This window comes from Mytilus trossulus, chromosome 3, assembly GCF_036588685.1.
Source record: "Mytilus trossulus isolate FHL-02 chromosome 3, PNRI_Mtr1.1.1.hap1, whole genome shotgun sequence".
NCBI lineage: Eukaryota > Metazoa > Mollusca > Bivalvia > Mytilida > Mytilidae > Mytilus > Mytilus trossulus.
The window spans coordinates 16,925,318-16,947,020 of NC_086375.1; the positions used below are offsets into that span (position 1 = coordinate 16,925,318).

The 21,703-nt window shown below is 31.9% G+C and overlaps 1 protein-coding gene across 1 annotated transcript; it reads left to right on the top strand.

The window, feature by feature from the left end:
* Nucleotides 1-514: 514 nt before the first annotated feature.
* On the top strand, nucleotides 515-13,889 carry LOC134710272 (DNA replication licensing factor mcm7-like). The gene is made up of 15 exons (XM_063570559.1): nucleotides 515-650; nucleotides 1,488-1,567; nucleotides 3,238-3,402; nucleotides 3,658-3,788; nucleotides 4,205-4,385; nucleotides 5,587-5,724; nucleotides 6,122-6,226; nucleotides 6,610-6,687; nucleotides 7,226-7,439; nucleotides 7,789-7,872; nucleotides 10,413-10,624; nucleotides 11,090-11,355; nucleotides 11,826-11,994; nucleotides 12,337-12,446; nucleotides 13,067-13,889. Exons 1-15 carry the CDS (start codon nucleotides 620-622, stop codon nucleotides 13,272-13,274), a joined length of 2,172 nt encoding a protein of 723 aa, XP_063426629.1. The 5' UTR covers nucleotides 515-619; the 3' UTR covers nucleotides 13,275-13,889.
* The last annotated feature ends 7,814 nt before the right edge of the window (nucleotides 13,890-21,703 follow it).

The window sequence follows — 21,703 nt, forward strand, 5'->3', positions numbered from 1 at the left end:
GTATTAAAAAAAAAACATGTTTAGCCTATCAAGATCCAGGAAACAAGAGATAAGTTAAATTGAATAAATTGAGTTATCCCTCGTTGTACAGGTTCTCAACTTAATCAGATTTATTTCATTGTCAGATATATTATTATGTCTGTATGATTATTATATGCATAATTAATGTTTATTTCCTAGGTAACTTCCGACAGTTTTCGATTTCAATCTAATAAAATATCTTATCGTATATAATAAATAAGGCATTAATGAACTAGAAATAACAAAATGATTTCAACTTCAGATTTGTTTTTATTAACTCTAGTTTAATAAAAATAGATATCATTAGTTTTTTAAACAAAATTTAAGATTTCTCTAAGTTAACAAAACGATTTGTTTTTATGTTCACTTATTTAATTACAACGTCGTAATTAAAAGAATATTTTAATTGTGTCCTATAACAAATGTTTTAAAAATCAACACTTTACTACACGAGAGATAAAACGAAAGTAGATCGGAATCCAACCGGAAATGGCCGATATTCTCCGAGTGTAAACATCTACTTCCGTTAACGCAAATAATTCCCGCCGTTTCCATCAAGCATTGTGTACAACTTGGACGACTGAATAAACATCGAAAAATGCCGCCCAGAGATTACCAGGCAGAACTTGGTGTGTATTAAAGTAAAATTGATGTGTTTGTTCTGTAAAGATACTCATTGATTGGTTGTATTTATATGATATCCTACTTTTAAAGGATCATGATAAGCATTTGTCTAAAATGGCCGTGTTTACACCTCAAATTATTTTCTTTGTGACACGCAAAATTATTAAGTAATAAAAGTCCATAAGTCGTACTTCATCATCTTAATTGGGTCAACAAGGCTTCGTTACACGAAAGGATCAATATATATATATACGCTTGTATCATGTTGTATATAATATGTACAGACAATTTGTAGTTCTTCTTATGACACATTAATGCTGAAGCCTTTATTTTTGGGGTAAGAATTAAGTTATAGACCCAATTTTGCCATGGAATCTTTGCTGACAGTAGTCCGAGATTACTCTGACACTGTCACTGTGAAAACTGTCTATTTATGAGAAAATAAAGATTGGCAGGTAGGTGAAACTTGCATAAATAAAGAGACAAATGAAAAATGAAGAGATTGAAGCCAGATTTATATAATTCCAAGGCCCTCAGTCAGCTCGAGAAGCGTTACAGCAGCGCATCTATTTTGGGTGGGCAAATATCCACTTTTTGATATGGGACAAGCTCTGACGTCCCATGGCCCCAGCTTGTCTGGCAAAACAGCCGTCGGACGTCAGAGTAATCTCGGACTATGCTGACAGTTACAACTTTTTACATAAACATACACATTCTTACCTTTTGTGTGAGTGTTGACATGTTCTTGTCATCTTAAATATCTTCATCAAGTGATATTTTTTAAAAGTGTACAAACAAAAATGCTCTGAAATGATGCTTAATGTTGAATGTCTTTTTTTCAGACAAAATAAAGACTTTCCTGCGAGAATTTTACAAAGACGGAGATGACAGTGGTAAAGATTTTGTATATGGACAACAGCTGGTAATTTATATGTTAAATATTTATGGCATACATATATAGAGATTGACAAATAAGGGATCTAATGTGTCAGTTCAAATTTCAAAGATAGATTGTACTGTTTCACACTTTCACATAGGTTAAAATCTATTTTCTCACATGCTGAATTAAAAATTTAACATGCACTGATATTTTAACAACTGTATATTATTTGGCTTCTGCAAGTTTAGAAATCCTTTAAAATTACATGTTCCTCCATTTACACAGATGTTCTGCATATCCAATTTGGCACTATCGCAATATTCAATGTCTTGATAACTCATTTGTACTTTACTCTTGCGACACAAACTTTTTTTGTGTCTAGATAAACTAGAGGCTCTAAAGAGCCGGTGTCGCTCACCTTGGTATATGTGAATTAAACAAAGGAAGCAGACAGTTCATGACAAAATTGTGTTAAGGTGATTGTGATGTGTTTGTACATCTTACTTTACTAAACATTCTTGCTGCTTACAATTATCTCTATCTATAATGAACTTGTCCGTGTAGTTTCAGTGGAAAATGTTAGTAAAAATTTACAAATTTTATGAAAATTGTTAAGAATTGATTATAAAGGACAATAACTTCTTAGGGGGTCAATTGAACATTTTGGTCATTTTGACTTATTTTTGAGTCTTAAATTGCTGTACATTATTGCTGTTTACAGTTTATCTATAATAATATTCAAGATAATAACCCAAAACAGCAAAATTTCCTTAAAATTACCAATTTAGGGGCAGCTCTCTAACAACGAGTTGTCCCATTCATCTTAAAATTTCAGGTCAGATAGATCTTGACCATATAAACAAATTAACCCCTTGTAAGATTTGCTCTAAATGCTTTGGTTTTTGAGTAATAACCAAAATTTAACCTCCATGTTCTATTTTTAGCTGTGGCGGCCATCTTGGTTGGTTGGCCGTGTAAAAAAACTCAATTTTAAATTAGATATATCAATGATGATTGTGGCCAAGTTTGGATTAATTTGGCCCAGTAGTTTCAGAGAAGATTTTTGTAAAAGATCATGGATATTTACGAAAAATGGTTAAAAATTGACTATAAAGGGCAATAACTCCTAAAGGGGTCAACTGACCAATTTGGTCATGTTGACTTATTTGTAAATCTTACTTTGCTGAACATTATTGCTGTTTACAGTTTATCTCCATCTATAATAATATTCAAGATAATGACCAAAAACAGTAAAATTTCCTTAAAATTACCAATTCAGGGGCAGCAACCCAACAACGGGTTGTCTGATTCATCTGAAAATTTCAGGGCAGATAGATCTTGACCTGATAAACAATTTAAACCCATATCAGATTTGCTCTAAATGCTTTGGTTTTTGAGTTGTAAGCCAAAAACTGCATTTTACCCCTATGTTCTATTTTTAGCCATGGCAGCCATCTTGGTTGGTTGGCCGGGTCAAAAAACACAAATTTTAAACTAGATACATCAATTATGATTGTGGCCAAGTTTGGTTTAATTTGGCCCAGTAGTTTCAGAGGAGAAGATTTTTGTAAAAGTTGACACCGGACGCAGGACGACGCCGGACGCAAAGTGATGAGAAAAGCTCACTTGGCCCTTTGGGCCAGGTGAGCTAAAAAGGAAATTATTTCGAGGTTGTGATCAAACTTGATGTGGTTCCTTTCTTTTCAAATTAGGTGAGGATTGCACACAGAGAACAAGTTGCCCTGACAATAGACATAGAAGATGTACAGGAACATGATCCAGATCTGGCTCTGGCCATGGTGGAAAACACCAGACGCTATATCAACTTGTTTGCTGATGCTGTTCAAGAAATACTTCCCGACTACAAAGAAAGGGAGGTAATTATTATCCATTTTTTTTATTTCTTATATAATGACAGTGATGTCAATGCATTTTAAAGTATGTATTTTTCAGAAAAAGGTAATTCTTAGAAGAAAAAATGAAAGTTGAAATTTATGATTTAAAAAAATTAATTTAATATGCTTCTTTTTTCACATGAACTATTCCTCTCTTGCTATTTCATGTTTCTTTTAAAAAAAATTGTCACCCAATTTGAAATTAAAATGATGTATAGAAATGTATACTTTTTTTAGGTTGCAAATAAAGATGCATTAGATGTTTACATAGAACACAGATTATTGATGGAACAGCGTAATCACCCTGAAGGACAAGAAGTCACCAGAGATCCAAGGAATAAATATCCTGCTGAGCTCATGAGAAGATAGTAGGTGTACTTTCAACTTCACATTCGTATTATACCTTTGTATTGAATACAATTTTTATAAGTTGTCAACATGTATTTTCTTCATTTACTGAATTATTGTGAGTTTCACTTTAAATTTTGTAAAACAGGATATAGTTGTCTTTTCTAAGCTGCTGTGAACAAATTTGACTGAATAAACAGTTTTGTAATTTTTCTTCATCAAAATTTTCAAGGACAATGAAGGAATAGTCAATACATTAGAACTTTAATATAGATTGTTAAAGTTATCTCTAGCTTTTAAAGGTTGTGAACAAAAATGTTAATATCAGTCTGAAAATGAATTTTATTTTTTAGTAACCAGAAATATTAGATCAGGTTCTTGAAATTAAATGTTTAAATGATAAAATTTAGTTAAATGATTGGTTAAACTTTTTCAGTGAAGTTTATTTCAAACTACCACCACAAGATAAACATGTAGCTATACGAGAGGTGAAAGCTGATTGTATAGGAAAATTAGTGTGTGTGAAGGGTATCGTAACCAGAGCTACAGAGGTCAAACCAATGTTGATGGTGGCCACCTACACATGTGATACCTGTGGTAACGAGACATACCAACCTGTAAGTTTATACATGTGCACACAGTGAGTCACGTACAAATTGTTCTTAACCTACACGTGTGATATGTGTGGTAATGAGACATACCAACCTGTAAGTTTATACATGTGCACAAAGTGAGTCGCGTACAAATTGTTCTTAACCTACACATGTGATACCTGTGGTAACGAGACATACCAACCTGTAAGTTTATACATGTGCACAAAATAAGTCGCGTACAAATTGTTCTTAACCTACACATGTGATATGTGTGGTAACGAGACATACCAACCTGTAAGTCTATACATGTGCACAAAATAAGTCGCGTACAAATTGTTCTTAACCTACACATGTGATATGTGTGGTAATGAGACATACCAACCTGTAAGTTTATACATGTGCACAAAGTGAGTCACTTACAAATAGTTCTTAACCTACATATGTGATACATGTGGTAATGAGACATACCAACCTGTAAGTCTATACATGTGCACACGACGGGAATTACTTACAAATAGTTCTTGCTTATATTGTAGAGTGTTTCAATTAAATGCACTGAAAATGGTTGATTTTGAATGAATGACTCCTTCTCTATATTATTTGTTCAAATACATTGAAAACAATCTGAGAGAATCCTCATTACTTCAAAGTAGCAGAACCCATGTGATTTTCTGTATAATTTTCCCAGGAACTATAAATCAGCTAAATTTGGTTTCTGGCTTCATATTGTCATTCTATACCATTGCACTGTAATGTGAATTTAGTGGAAAGAAGTGTAATTTGAAAATGTTCTTATGTACATTTTATGGTCAATTGACAGTGTTAATTGGTCACGTTTGTAAGCCTATAAAGTACAATTGTTCAATTCAGTTCAGAGCCTTCTATCAAAGCAGCTCACAAAATAAATTGAAATGGAATTTTGTATTATTCGTGAACAAATTTAATAGGAAAGAGGTCAATAACCCAATAGTTTAACAGCAACAACAAAAAACCAAAGTGGACATGATAAACAACAAAAAATCCACAAAATTGCTTATGCGTATGTTTATGAATTGATTTAACAATTGCCAGGAAATTGCTATTAAATATTTGTATTTTGTTGTTTTCTTTTAGATAAATTCTCCATCAGTTATGCCTTTGTTTATATGTCCAAGCCAGGAATGTACAACAAATGTTGACAATTGCCATGAAATTGTTTATATTGAAATGTTTTGTTTTCTTTTAGATAAATTCTCCCTCCTTTATGCCTTTGATCATGTGTCCAAGCCAGGAGTGTACCACAAACAGATCTGGTGGCAGACTATACCTACAGACTAGAGGATCAAAGTTTGTCAAGTTCCAAGAAGTCAAAATTCAAGAACATGTTAGTATTTAACATCATTATGAACTCATTTGTTACATGGACAAATTTGTTTAGATACTCTGTTGTAGTTGTAAATTACATAATCATTTGTGTAAATTATTTAAGCTGATATTCAGAAATTCAGATGATCAATCTTATATAAAATTGAGAATGGAAATGGGTAATGGCCTATCCAAAACTCAAATAGACATTTGTTACTAACAGTTTTAGATTTTCTTCTGGGATTGGGACTTTTTTTTATTTTGTTATTTTACTTTTTACAATTGAACATACATATTCTAGTGTGATTTGTTATGGTAGTTCACTTTAATAAATGTATACACATGTTGCGAAATCGTGGATTTAAATCTCCAAAGCTTCAAGTCCTAAACCTTTCACTATGTATTTATATTTATAGAGTGATCAAGTCCCAGTAGGAAACATTCCCAGATCTATGACCGTGTACTGTAGAGGTGAAATGACACGTAATACACAACCTGGAGACCATGTCAGCATCACTGGAGTATCCTTTTTGTTAAAGAAGTGCATTGGTGTTAACTATTAGGGGTTGGGAATTGCTAGATGATCCATTATAGCAAGTAAGAAAAAATGCAGTTCTTGTTTCAGTTGCTGAACCTATCGACACATAGGCTAGGTTACTGAAAAGGAGGGTAGAAAAAGCTTGCATGAAAATGTTTTTCCTTCTTAAAATACATACTGTTTCAATATTTATTTTGGCTCATACTAGTGTGTAGGGATAATAAGAGATCCTTGTGAATCCAAAAAATACACAACATTTATTGTACATCAGAGATCATTTCTTCTGATCCTTGTGAGACTATCTATTTAAAAAAAAAAGGAAGTGTTGTTGATGATTCTTTTATTAGTCCTTAACAATTTGCTTAGATATTTTTGCCATTGATGAAAGCTGGGTATACTCAGGTACAATCTGGTTTACTGGCCGAGACATACCTAGAAGCTCATGTAAGTAATGTCATACATGTTAAAGAAATCATTTGTGCTTGGATATAACCACAGTCTAATATGATTGAACTATTAGCTCTCTGTTAGATTTGACAATTTCATCTGAAAAAATGAAATGATTCATTCTGTACATCTTAAAATTGGTTTCCATTTTCTAACTTGAATTTTTCTCAATTAAATGTTGAGAAACTTGTATATAACACATTGCTTATAACCACCAAACTCCGATCAAGTTTTAATTTTGTTTTGTCACTTTCACTGTCCATATGTTATACCACTTTTTAAATTGAAAAGTGTCCAATTATCTGTTGTGCACTCTTATCCCTTTGACTTTTCTTGAGGTATGTCTCTTCTTATAACTGAGAAAAAGAAACAAATGATTAAATCTGTAAAACATTTACTGAGGGAAAACAAATAAAAAGGAAGGTGATAAAAATTGAAATTGTTCAAATGAAGCTGTGAAAGAAATAATTTCTGTGACTACTTTCAAACAATTTTAAGTTCTTGTATTGCACAAAGAAATTGTCATATATTGCAGAGATTGGTAAAAATGAACAAAACAGAAGATGATGAGTTATCAGCCGAAGAACTTTCAGAGGATGAGATTAGACAGGTTGCCCAGGATGATTTCTACGACAAGTTAGCCAGCAGTATAGCACCAGAAATATACGGCCATGAAGATGTTAAGAAAGCTTTGTTATTGTTATTAGTAGGTGGAGTGGATAAAACACCTAGAGGAATGAAAATCAGAGGTGAGAAATGTATAATGTTAAAACGTTACTTTTTCATTGTAACTAAGTTACATTTTCAAGTTCTATTGGGAAAAAAAAGAACAACCTATTACCAAACCACAATTGTAACCTAATGTAAGAAAGAAAGGAAGTGTTCATTATGTTGAAGTTACTTTTATGAAAACAATGATAGCATTTTGAATACCTGTCATGATGTATATGAATGAAAGGTATGGAGTAGACATGATTGAGTTAGCACCCCTATCACTAAAAGATCATTTAAATGTCTTCAAAAGTGGACAAGTGTAAAGTATGGGTGGTTTAAAACAATGTAAAAAAAATTCTGATCTTGAATTTAACTTTATTTCAGGCAATATAAACATCTGTCTGATGGGAGATCCTGGTGTGGCCAAATCTCAGTTGTTGGGTTTCATTGACAGATTGGCACCAAGATGTAAGTTTTTCATAATATCCTTAGAATTAAATAATGTAAAGCTGTTGCATATAAAATGTCACTGAAACATTTATTTGGTGAAGTGTTTATAAGAGGCAAAGGGAGGCTTTTAGTGAGCTGTTCAACATTTTGTTCCGTGTATAATAATTTTAAGGAGAAAAACCACTGATGGCAAGTCAATACCTTTTGGTATGCACTTGTATCTGCATTTTAACATCTTTTGTTTTATAGATTATTAGAGAAGTAAATGTGAAAATAAATAACCTATAACTTTCATAATTTGCCAAATTTTTTATTTGTTACATTGTCAGAAGAAATCTTGCTGCAGACCTAATTACAATTATTGATTGTATTTTAGCTCACCTGACCTGAAAGGTCAAGTGAGCTTTTCTCATCACTTGGCGTCCGTTGTCCGTAAACTTTTACCAAAATCTTCTCCTCTGAAACTACTGGACCAAATTTAACCAAACTTGGCCACAATTATTCTTGGGGTATCTAGTTTAAAAAATGTGACCTGGCCATCCAACCAAGATGGCCGCCATGGCTAAAAATAGAACACAGGGGGTAAAATGTATATTTTGGCTTATATCTTTGAAACCAAAACATTAAGAGCAAATCTGACATAGGTAAAATTGTTGATCAGGTCAAGATCTATCTGCCTTAAAATTTTCAGACGAATGGGACAACCTGTTGTTGGGATGCTGCCCCTGAATTGATTATTTTAAGGAAATTTTGCAGTTTTTGGTTGTTATCTTGAATACCAAAATAGATAGAGATAAACTGTAAACAGCAATAATGTTCAGCAAAGTAAGACCTTCAAATAAGTCAACATGACCAAAATTGTCAGTCAACCCCTTCAGGAGTTATTGCCCTTTTTAGTCAATTTTTAACAACTTTTTGTCATTTTTTGTAACTTTTACAAAAATCTTCTCCTCTGAAACTACATGTCCAAAGGAGTAGGTCCGGTAAGGACTCATTTTGGCCTAAAATTTCAGTTTCATCTAACGAAAGATTTTGACCACTTTTAAAACACTTAAGTGTCTATTTCACTTGATTCAATTAGTTTTTGTGAAAGTTTTTAACTAATTTAGTCATTAAAAACGATCCGATTCAAGCTCAAATATGAAAAATCTCTCAAATATGCCAAAAAACGTCACTTTTCGGATGGTTTTTGTCAAAAATGAAAGTGGCCGCATCCGTGTTCATCCACAATCTTTATATATGTTATGTATTATCATAAAGCACAACTTACATTTCAATATTAAGGATGAACACGAATGCGGCCACTTTCGTTTTACACGGAAACCGTCTAAAATTTAACTAAAATGACAGAATTTTGAAGATTTCAGCAATTTAGCATGACTTAATGATGCTAGTACCCGATATATGTGCATTGTATGGTCAAAAACAGCCCATATTTATGTAGCAGAAGCATTTAACTGTCCAATAAATAACTAAAAGTTTACATTTTAACAACTTTGTAAAACTGTTATATTTTGGGGCCAAAAAGGGGTCTTACCCGACCTACTCCTTTAACCAAACTTGGCCACAATTATCATTGTGGTATATAGTTTAAAAAATTTGTCTGATGACCCCGCCTTCCAAACAAAATGGCTGACATGGCTTAAATTAGAACATAGTGGTAAAATGCAGTTTTTGATTTATATCTTTGAAACTAAGACATTTAGGGCAAATCTTTCAAGATTTAAATGTCCATCAGAATAAGAGATCTATCCCCTCACAAATTTTCAGATGAATCCGACAACTCGTTGTTGGGTTGCTGCCCTAAAATTGATAATTTTAAGGAAATTTTGCAGTTTTTGGTTATTATCTTGAATGCTCTTATAGATAGAGATAAACTGTAAACAGCAATAATGTTCAGCAACGTAAGATCTACAAATAAGTCAACATGATCAAAATTGTTAGAGGACCCCTTACAGAGTTATTGCCCTTTATAGTCAATATTGAACAACTTTTCGTAATTTTTTTGTCCGTAAACTTGTACAAAAATTTTCTTTTCTAAAACTATGGGCCAAATTTAACCAAACTTGGCCACAATCATTAGGGTATCCATTTAGAAAAAGAGTCTAATGACCCCTCCTACCAATGAAGATGACCGACATCAGTAAATACAGTAACAGGTGAGCGACACAGGCTCTTGAGAGCCTCTAGTTTAATAAAGCTTACATTACTTCTATATTATGCTTTGAATGCACATATCATACTGAAACCATTTTTTAGGAAGATATTGCAATAAATCTTTTCAAGCAAGGAACTAGCATTCATCATGTTCATGTACTATCAACTTAGTCATAAGATATCACAGTTAGAGAGGTGAAGAAGTATTGTGTTTGTAAGGAAAACATATTTCATTTTCCTATCTTTTAGGTCAGTACACAACTGACAGTCAGAGGATCTTCAGGTGTAGATCAGACAGCCTCCCTTACCAAGGACACCATCACAGGGGGGATGACTCTAGAAGGAGGTGCCCTAGTCCTGGCTGAGCAAGGTGTTTTTAATTGTCTCTTTGTATCTTTTAGGTCAGTACACCACTGGAAGAGGATCTTCAGGTGTTGGTCTAACAGCCTCTGTTACCAAGGATCCCATTACAGGGGAGATGACTCTAGAAGGAGGTGCTCTAGTCCTGGCTGATCAAGGTGTTTGTTGTATAGACGAGTTTGACAAGATGATGGATGGGGATAGAACTGCTATTCATGAAGTTATGGAGCAACAGACAATTTCTATTGCCAAGGTTAGTATGATATAAATCTGTTCTACAGGAATGTATTGTAAATGAAAAAAAGAAGCAGCTTTTTGCATATCATAGAAGGCATTGTATAGTTCACACAAGTACATTGTCTGCACGCCATGAGAATTCACTAAAAAAACTTCTTCTAACTGTGTGAAAAAGGCTAATGAAAGTCTTTTATATCAAATCATTTATGATTGTTTGTGGTATTTTCATGGATAAATCATGGATTGTGTAAGACTAAATTTTTCAATATTTTAGATTTTTTTGTTGCTAATTTCCAAAAATGACTAGGTTTAAAAGTTTCTGTTATTTCTCTCACAGATCCATTATTTGAAGGTGTTTAAAACCTTATAGTATTTATTGAAAATAAGAGAGATAATACCAATACTCAACATTTGGAAAAGTGATTTATTAATTGATGCCTGTGTATTGTGTTACAAAACTGACAACACTCCTTTATTACAGGCAGGAATCATGACCAGTTTAAATGCTCGTGTGTCCATCCTGGCTGCTGCTAATCCAGCATATGGAAGATACAACCCCAAAAAATCATTAGAACAGAACATTCAGCTTCCAGCTGCACTTTTGTCCAGGTTTGATGTTCTTTGGCTTATCCAGGACAAGTCAGACAGAGAAAATGATCTGAGACTGGCTCAACATATCACATATGTCCACCAACATAACATTCAACCACCTACGCACTTCACACCACTGGACATGAAATTAATGAGGTAATAGGCCTGTATGTTTTCAGAAAACAAATAATTTAAGAAGTCGTATGAAAAATGCATGATTTACAACACCCTTGCATATGTGTTAAAAAAACCAAACAAAAGAATTTTGAAGGTCAAAATTCCAGGATACATTTGTTTTCATAGATAGAAGACCTCAAGATTAAGCAAAATAGGTTAACAAGAATTTGACCAATACGATAAAAATTTGAAATGGTTTATAAAAGAAAGGGCCATAAGCAAAAGAAGTTACTTTCAACCAACAATAAGTCTTGTTGACAAAATTTATTACGTTTAAAAGGAAGATTAACATGCAAAAATAGGAAAAGAAACAAATACTATGTTGAAAATAATGATGGTACAAATAGATTTCTGATAAATTTCTTGTTCAGATCGATACTTTATGTGGTTTATGACTTATTCATGATTTTATATCTCAAAACTTTACAACTATCTTTTTACTATTATAGGAGATATATTGCACTGTGTAAGAAAAAGCAACCAACAGTTCCTGAAACATTGGCTGACTACATTACAGGAGCATATGTAGAAATGAGGAAAGAGGCCAGAAATAGCAAAGACACAACATTTACCTCAGCTAGAACTTTACTTGCTGTTTTAAGATTGTCTACAGCTCTGGTTAGTTTATTGCAATTTTTCACTACATGTATCAATTTTAAGGAGAATCTGTTGTCTGGTCAAATTTTTAAACCAAACAATCAAAACTTATTTGAGCTTCAATATTTTAATGGAGAAATAAGGTTTAATTATCCTTGCATGTTTAGTCATCACACATTCTGTGTTGATATGTTTTTTCTTCTAGAGCACTGGACAGTACATTGCTAACTTAACTTATATAGCCTTCCTATTGATTTCTTGCGTCTTAACTGAATATGTTTACTCATTTTGTTCAGGCTAGATTAAGACTTGGTCTATGATCAATATGTCTATATTTTACATATTTATAAATAATCCTTTCAGGCTAGATTAAGACTTGCTGATGTGGTAGAGAAAGAAGATGTGAATGAGGCCATGAGGTTGATGGAAATGTCTAAAGATTCACTTAATACATCACATAGTGTACACAACAGGTTTGTTTGTTCAGTTTTCACATTCCAAAGATTTGTCCTCATTGAAAAAAAAAATACATGTATAATTGAAGAATGTTTTTACATGTCCAGATAATAATGATTTTTTTACTTTGTTATCTTGTTCTACAAAAAGCTGTTGTCTGTTCTATGGTCGGGTTGTTTGCCTGTTTGACACATTCCCCATTTCCATTCTCTATTTTATTTTAAGTTTAGATTTTTAATTTGAACTGATTGATTACATTATTGTATTTGAATACTTGTCAATAGTCCAAATTCATACAAGACTTTACACAAACATTCATTATATCTTGCAAGAATGGAAACTTACAATTTTAAAATCAACAACTGGTGTTGGGCTGTTGGTAGGCTTTCAAAAGTGCCTGATTTACTGCTCATCAGTTTTGGGACTTATTTATCATATAAGTTAGTATGTGATTTCTCTTTCTTTAGATATAAACTAGGTTGAATTTAATATTTTATATTCTAAGCAGGTGATAATGGAAAAGTTTATTTGTTTTATCCCAAAACAAAACAAACTTGCCATTATATGATTGCACAATTAATGTTTTAATCCTATTTTTTCTTCTTAGTTATTGTACAACTTTTTTTTCTCCCTATAGAACACAGAATGTTGTTGACCAGGTATTTGCTTTGATTAGAGAAATGCTCCCCCTGAAGGGCCCCAGAACAGTCAAGATAACGGATGTCATGGAACAGTGTACCTCAAAGGGATTCAAACCAGATCAAGTGGATGCTTGTATTGAGGAATACGAAGAACTGAATGTGTGGCAGGTCAACCAAGCCAAATCTAAAATCACCTTTGTGTAATTCAAATTGTGGAACGTTTCAGATCTAACATTGATGTGTTCAGAAAGACAGACAAAATGTGTTCAGATATATTAAGTTATAAAAATCATCGTTAAAACCTATGGTATTTAAATATGCTTAAAATAAGAATTTAAACCAAAGTGTGTTCTGACAGATATTACATGGGTTTAAAATTTTGTTCAAAACCAAAATGTGTTCAAAATTTTTAAGATCAATGTGTTTGTTTAAAAATATGCAAACTAAGATGTGTTTGGTATAAATTGTGAAACAAAATGTTAAATCATGTGTAGTAAAAATATGTGAAATATATATATTTAAAAATTAATTTTCTATGGTTTTATAAAATTATTAAGATTTTTAATTGTATAGTTCCAGCAAGTAATTCATCAATTAAACTATAGTAAAAGGAAGTTTTCAAGATACTAAATCAATGCGTTATTCATTTTACTCATATTTATTATTAACTGAAAAGTATGAATATCATTAGAATGTATAATTTTTCAAAATGTGTACAAGTTTAAAACAGCCATCTGTTAATATTGTACTTGAGTATTTCAATTTGATCATGTATATATCATATTGTATTAAACTTCAAGAATAAAACTATCTACAGATTCTTATTGATTTCATTTTAATACTTAAAGCTTATTTATACTGATATAGCAACAAAGTTGTGTAGGAAATAATGTTTTTGTCCCTATTGTCTGTTACCTGTCTGTTGGGTAGGGTTCACCTGACCTCGATCTTATTTCATGGATCAGTGATCAAGGTTAAAGTTACTTGGACAAGTCCATAACTCAGATACTTTGAGCAGTAGGTCAACTATATTTGGAGGCAGGTATCATCTGACCTTCACCTTTTTTATGGTTCAGTGGACAATGTTTGGTTTTCTTGGTTTTGTCTATTTCTCAGATACTATATGCAATAGGGCAAATATACTTAGTATATGAAATAATTGTAAGGCGTGTTCAGGTCTGTCTGGTACATCTTTTTTTTTATATTTGATAGTAGCAAAGAAACAGATCAAACCAATAAATCTAGATGTCAAATGAAACCTACCAGACAGACCTGAACACTATAGCCCAATTGACGCAGAAATTAAAAACTACAGGTTATCATACAACCTTCAACAATGAGAAGAGCACATACCGCATCTGATGCTAGAACTTGATGATAAGGTCTGAGTGACCTACTTTTCTGAAATTGTGTTGATCTATACCTCAATATATCTGGTCATTCTTCAGTAGAAGTGATGAAATGCTTAAGGTGAAAAAGTCTCCGACAGATCTTCAAAGAGATCATACATTACAACTCATCACTGTCAAGCTTTTGACCAATATGAATTCATTTAGTAGTGGTTTGAAATAATTTGATGAGATTTTGCTAGGATGAATTGATACACAGGCTTAGTGAATGCATTATAGCCTTATACATAGAAAGGAGGTCAATCAACCTTTTTACCATGCTGGAGATATGATCAGTTTCTTAAGGTCATTGATTTGATCCAAAGGTGGGCACAATAGGAAATTTCTGCTTTTCCATCTAGTTAAATTCAAGAAATCACTGGTTGACTCATGACTCATAATTACCAATAATAAATGTACTGAGCTTTGAACATAATTCATACTGCTCATTCTGAAATACTTTATATCAAGTATGGTGTCCCCCAAGGCTCCATATTAGGCCCCCTTCTGTTTATATTATACATAAACGATCTTCTTATTTATATGAAAAATTGTTGCACTGATTTATATGCCGATGATTCAACTTTACATCTTTCTGGTAATTGTTATCAAACTCTACAGTCAAAGGTACAAGAAGATTTACATGGTATAGAGGAATGGTGCAATGATAACAATATGTTCATCAATAAAAATTAAACAAAATATATGATTATTGGAACGAAGCAAAGAGCAATGCCACATTACAATATATATCATCTAGACTATATCTACTATTAAAGATTAAATAATTTCTAAATCTAGACTGCAGAAAGTTATTCTATAATGGTTATATCTTGCCACAAATTGATTATTGTTGTATAGTGCGGAGTAGTTGTAGCAGTGAGGGTTTAAAAAGGATTTTAAAATTACAAAAGAGGGCTGCTAGATTAATACTAGAAACACACCCATTCGCTCCTTCTGCACCCTTATTCAAACATTTAAACTGGATGACAGTTGAACAGAGAATAAAATATCATAAGTTAGTGATGACATTTAAGTGCATTAAAAATGATACCCCATCATATCTTACTAACAAGTTTCATTATGTTTCAGACAGAAATCCATACCCCCTGAGAAATGCTGTTCAAGGAAACCTCATACTCCCTAAACCAAAAACAGAATTATTCAAAAAATCTTTTATGTATTGTGGACCATTCTTGTGGAATAATTTGCCAATACTATTAAGAAATATTACAAATATTAATTCTTTCAAATACAAATTATCAGATCATTTATTGAAATCAACCTAGCTGTATAAATAATATTTAAAACTGATCATGTCATCATGTTTATTTTTTCATCACATTTTATCAAGTTGTATTGAACATTATTATCATACTTGACTTTTTATACTAATGTATGCAATGTATATGTTTGCATTTTGTTTGTTTTTTCATGATGAGGGCCTCAGGGAAGATCAGTTATATAGCTAACTGTGTAACCCTCTTAAATCAAAGTATTGTTGTTTGTTGTTGTTTTTATGTGTTGTCATATTAAATATTAAACAAAACATTAAAATTGGATTATCAAAAAAATTAAATCAAATCAAGTTTATTGTACAAAAACAGGCCTCCAGCCCACGGTACATTTATAAATTCACAATATAATATCAACTACAGTTCAATAATAACATATATTAAACAATACAACACACACATATTACCAATATATATATATATATTTATAAATTTTCAAAAAGTTTTATAAACTTGTATTTGTAATAAATTTATTTATTTATTTATTAAATATATTCATTTTATCAAGTCATAGTGACAAGACTTCTTCTCTACAGCATTTAGCTTTTTTTCAAAAATACAGCCAGATTTTTCAAAGTAATTTAATTTTCTGTTCTAAAAAGACTAGTTAAAGTGTCTCTGTTACAATAACTTTGACACCATAATGGTAAAAAAATTCTCCTTATATCAGCCAAAATTGGACAAACTAGTACAAAATGGAATTCATCTTCTATTTCATTTGTATTACAAATTTTACACAACCTATTTTCCCTTGTTTTTTTTTTTATGTCTTCCTTGTTCTATAGCTAGCTTATGGTTTGAACTATTTTGTTTTAAACAAAAATGTGTTAAAATTGGATTATCTTTCTTTAACCAGAAAAATCTCCACTAAAAAAATGTTCCATATCCCATTAGAAAGGTTTTTTTAAAAGATTATCATACACAAGTTATGTATCATTTGTATCAGATGTTGGTTTTTTGTTAAAACTTTGTAAGCCATATAAAGAGGGACGAAAGATACCAAAGGGACAGTCAGACTCATAAATCTAAAACAAACTGACAACGCCATGGCTAAAAATGAAAAAGACAAACAGACAAACAATAGTACACATGACACAACATAGAAAACCAAAGAATAAATAACACGAACCCAACCAAAAACTAGGGGTGATCTCAGGTGCTCCGGAAGGGTAAGCAGATCCTGCTCCACATGTGGCACCCGTTGTGTTGCTTATGTGATATCAAATCCTGTAAAAAGTCTAATTCGGTAGGTCACATTCATGAAAGGGAAGGGGATTGTAGTTACAACGTAAGGAACATATCCGATATCATTTGTGAAACGGTCAACCAACTCGTGATGGCATCCGTAAAATTTACGAAGGGGTGGATTTCAACTTCACCATTTGAAACTCTTGGTTTAAAAGCTTCCTTGTGAGCAGCAACCCTCTATCAAAACAAGAGTGCACACGCTGAAATGTCTCGCCTTCTTTACCAATTATTGATATTATGTTGATAGACCTTAATATAAAGCTTTATTTCAACTGCCACATAAACTCAAAATTAACCAAGATAACGAAACGTTGATCAATGAACCATAAAAATGAGGTCAAGGTCAGATGAACCATGCCAGGCAGACATGTACAGCTAACAATTCTTCAATACAACAAATTGCTTATAAATTAAGAAAAACAGACCAAAACACAAACACTTAACACTTAGCAATGGACTGTTAAAATGAGGTCAAGGTCAAATAAAACCTGTGTAACAGACATATAAATCATAAAATATTTCTATACAACAAATATAGTTGACCTAATGCATAAAGTATTAGAAAAATAGACCAAGACACAAAACTTAACTATAACCACTGAACCATGAAAATGAGGTCAAGGTCAGATGACATCTGCCAGTTTGACATGTACATCTTACAGTCCTTCCATACACCAATAATCCAAGACTTATTGCTTATAGAACCTGAGATATGGACTTGACCACCAAAACTTAACCTTGTTCACTGATCCATGAAATGAGGTCGAGGTCAAGTGAAAACTGTCTGACGGGCACGAGGACCTTGCAAAGTACGCACATACCAAATATAGTTATCCAATTACTTAAAATAAAAGAGAATATGAAGCATTCAGGTCTTCTACCTTCTAAAATATAAAGCTTTTTAGAAGTTAGCCAACGGCGCCGCCGGATCACTATCCCCAAGTCGAGCTTCCTGCAACAAAAGTTGCAGGCTCGACAAAAATCATGATAGGAAATGCAAGCACTGGAATATCGTATCAATTGGGAGATATATACCCTGTATGCAGGTGCTGCTGGAATGTTGCTACTTTGAAATGGAAAGTTCACAATTGAAAAGCAGAAATCATCTCTTTTGTCGTAAAGTTTTGTTTTCAACCAACCCTCATATCTGTTCTTTAATGACAAGGATTGCCAGCTGGATGGCCTGTGTGTGGACTTTAGATCCAATAAAGGTTGTGAAACACGCAATTGCAAATTTTCATTCCTGAAGACATTGGTTATCACCAGGCACTCCAAATTGGCTGCAACCATAAAGCCAAGTGACAAGAGTGCTGAAACTGGCTTTAAACACCAACAATCAATCAAATGCATTGACATCTCTACATATAAAATTATTGTTACTACACACAAGTTTTACAAACCATAATCATATTTATTGATCGCATGATGTGTGTTTGTCATACCATGGCAAACATTTTTTTTGGTTTGTATAATGCTATGATTTTGTCTTCGTCCGAAAAGTTTCAAGAAGAAATCTTCAATTGCACAGTATTCTGCAATAAGATTTTTAAGATCTTTCAATACATTTATTTTGTGTTCACAAACCAAATTAAGACAGTATCAAGCTTGATCATTGTGTCCAAACTTGCCCCAACTGTTTAGGGTTCAAACTCTGCGATTGTATCAGGCTGTGCTCAGTCAAGCATTTTATTTATTCTACATTGGCTAGAGGTTAAAGGGAGGGCTGAGATCTCACAAAACTTGTTTAAAACTGCCAAATTTGTGCACCTGTTACACGGTGGGAGCTTCTGGCCTTTGATAGTCTTGTATGTTTTTGAATTTTAGGTCATTTATACGGTTTGGAGAATTAGTATGATGGCATTTTCATTGAACTAGTACACATTTTTATATCGGGGACAGCTGTAGTCTGCCATAGGGTGCATGATTTTCTTGCTATGTTGAAGACCCATTAAGGACCTCGGCTGTTTTATGCTCTTTGGTTAGGTTGTTGTCTCTTTAACATATTCTCCATTTCAATTCTTTATTTTATTATATTTTTGTTCAGCTTGTCAGTGAAATTATCAAATATCTAAATCAATATTAGTCAGTAACTTGATCTTGCATTTACCTGATCAAACTTGGTTTCAAATAAATGAAATTTTCGAAAAATAGAATTACCATTTTGCCAGAAAATAGGTTCACACATGTATGATTCTGGTTGTAAAACTGTTTTACAAGTTTTCCTCCCCTTCTATGAAACCAAAGGGAATAGAAAAAGTAAGTCATAGAATAGCTTTAAAATTTAATGCAAATAATCATTTTAAAGTAGTACTTTCAGTAATAAAAATAGTCTTATTAAAATGTGATGGATGATATACACAAAAATATTGGTTATAATTCTCAACATCGTCATACAATAAAATAACAATAACAATATTAAGTTTTCTGGTCAAACGGTGGACTTGCCAGAATAAAAATGATGGAATGGACCTATACTCAAAAAGTTATTCATTATAACTTGAAATTATTTATTTCGTTGATTCTTTTTTATTTCTCCTTTTGCCATACACATAAATTTACAGTGCAAGTAAAACCAGAAAACAAATAAGCTTTTTTTTCTTCTCTTTTTCTTAATGAAAAGATAAAATTTACAAAAAATAAAATGAAACTATGAAAAGTTTTCTATAAACAGAATTTTGTTCTCCTACTTTTCATACAAGCACTATACATGTAATTACGTACACACTTCAAATAATTTGGATTTCTGATAAAAACAACAACTTTAAAAACACATCTTTGATAGCAGCCACATTGACACTACTTCAGATTTTCAAAGATTTCCTGCTATTCAATAATACTCTATTTTGACTGTGATTTCTTTAATCATGGATTTCTAAGAGTCTGAATGAAAGAAGTTGTGGGGTACATGTCAACCCAACTACACAAAAAAAAAAACTTTGTCCATTCCTACATTTTTAATTATGTTCATATTGTAAACTTTTCATCACCTCTATTGACAAAATATCACAATTAATCACAGAAACTCTTATTACATATGTATTAGATACATGTACAATAAAAAAAAAAGAAAAGAAAATGTCCCATGTAAAATTGTTAAAATTGGTGTATAACAAAAATTTATCACCAACATTTCTTCTTTAAAGTGATAAAAAGAAATAAAAAGTTTTGGTAAATATTGCAGTAAGAAATGTATGGGAGAAAACTCTCCCAACAGGTTTTTCATCAAGATCGTGCATGTTAAAAAAACGCTGATCAGACAAAATCATTGTGTCAATTCCCCGATTGATTCTCAAATTTTCATTGAATTTAAATGGTGATTTTTACATGGGAGTAAAATTTCTGTTACATTAAAAACATTAAAGTTATGATTTTTTGAATACACACCAGTGATTCAGTTAAAATGTTAAAAATAATGCATTACAATAAAAGTATGCTTAGTTTATTTTATTATCGACAAAAGGTTTTGCCCATATTAAAAAAGTTTATTAAGAAGATGTACTTCAGAATATAATTAAAAATTAAAAATGTTTAATTCAATAGCATTGATTTGAAAGTAAACAAATCTGTTTTTAATGTAACAGAAACATTAATTCTTTAGAGCTTTGAGCTCTTATATAAGTCTAAAATAGCCTATACATCTACAACAACAATAACATAATGAACAATAATATACATACATGGATAAAACTTAGTATTTAAGTATGATACAAGGGAAATAGAGACAAATAAATGATGCATCAGGGGTCTAGGTCATAAAACTTTAATCAGCACTGGAAATTTAAAATTTGTGCTCTAAAAACCAAATCCAGAACTTTGATTGGTTGATTTCTGAGCGTAGGTACACAATTCATTCTGTAAAGTTTTGTGACCAAAAGGCCTGATCATGCATATTTTGTAGCACCACAATGCCAGTATATATCAATTAAAAGTTGCTTTTAGAAGATGAGATTTGTAGGGTTGTCTAGCACACATCCTCATATATATATATGAATAAAGAGATGTAGGTCAACACAAATCAGAAAGCAACCAAGCATCCTCATAAAACCAAGACACATTGATGTCAATATGTGGTCTGTTATAAGATAAACCCTCCCCTTCCTGTTGAATTTAAGAAACATTGTTCTTAAAAACCTGATGTCAAACTAAGATAATAATGCTTTATACTCCTGATTATGTCAATACTGTTTTAATTAATAGATGCAAGCTTTCAAAAGAAAATTCTTCTAAAAAAGTTACACTTAAACAAATTCTTCTAAAAAAAGTTAAATTTAAACAATTTCTTCTAAAAATCAATTTTTAAAAACCTGTAAAAAACATTATCAAGCAAATAAGATTATTTTTGTTTTATACCTGACTTATGTCACTGTTTGAAGATTAAAGTAAGCAAGCTGTCACAGTAAGAGATCATTAAGTTACTTCAAATTTTACAATTCGTGTTGAGGTAAATATGTTAAATATAATACAAAATTTCAGAAATTGAAAATGCTCTTAATCACTTCCCACAAAAAATATGTACCATATTGCAAATTTTTATATATTTTTTTGTTTAATTGAATAATTACACCACTGCAACTGAGACTTCTCAAAAGTTGATACTTTGTGTGGTCATCAGCACTAAGCATTTGGATTCAACTAAAAAAGCGTCATAAATGTACACATGATAGGGAGAAGAACTTATATTAATATGATAGGAGCAAATGAT

Bases quoted from the DNA above. Each gene is read 5' to 3' on its own strand.
- LOC134710272 (XM_063570559.1), top strand. From the start codon at position 620: ATGCCGCCCAGAGATTACCAGGCAGAACTTG. The intron at 651-1,487 runs GTGTGTATTAAA...TCTTTTTTTCAG, and splicing joins AGATTACCAGGCAGAACTTG to ACAAAATAAAGACTTTCCTG. The intron at 4,386-5,586 runs GTAAGTTTATAC...GTTTTCTTTTAG, and splicing joins GTAACGAGACATACCAACCT to ATAAATTCTCCCTCCTTTAT.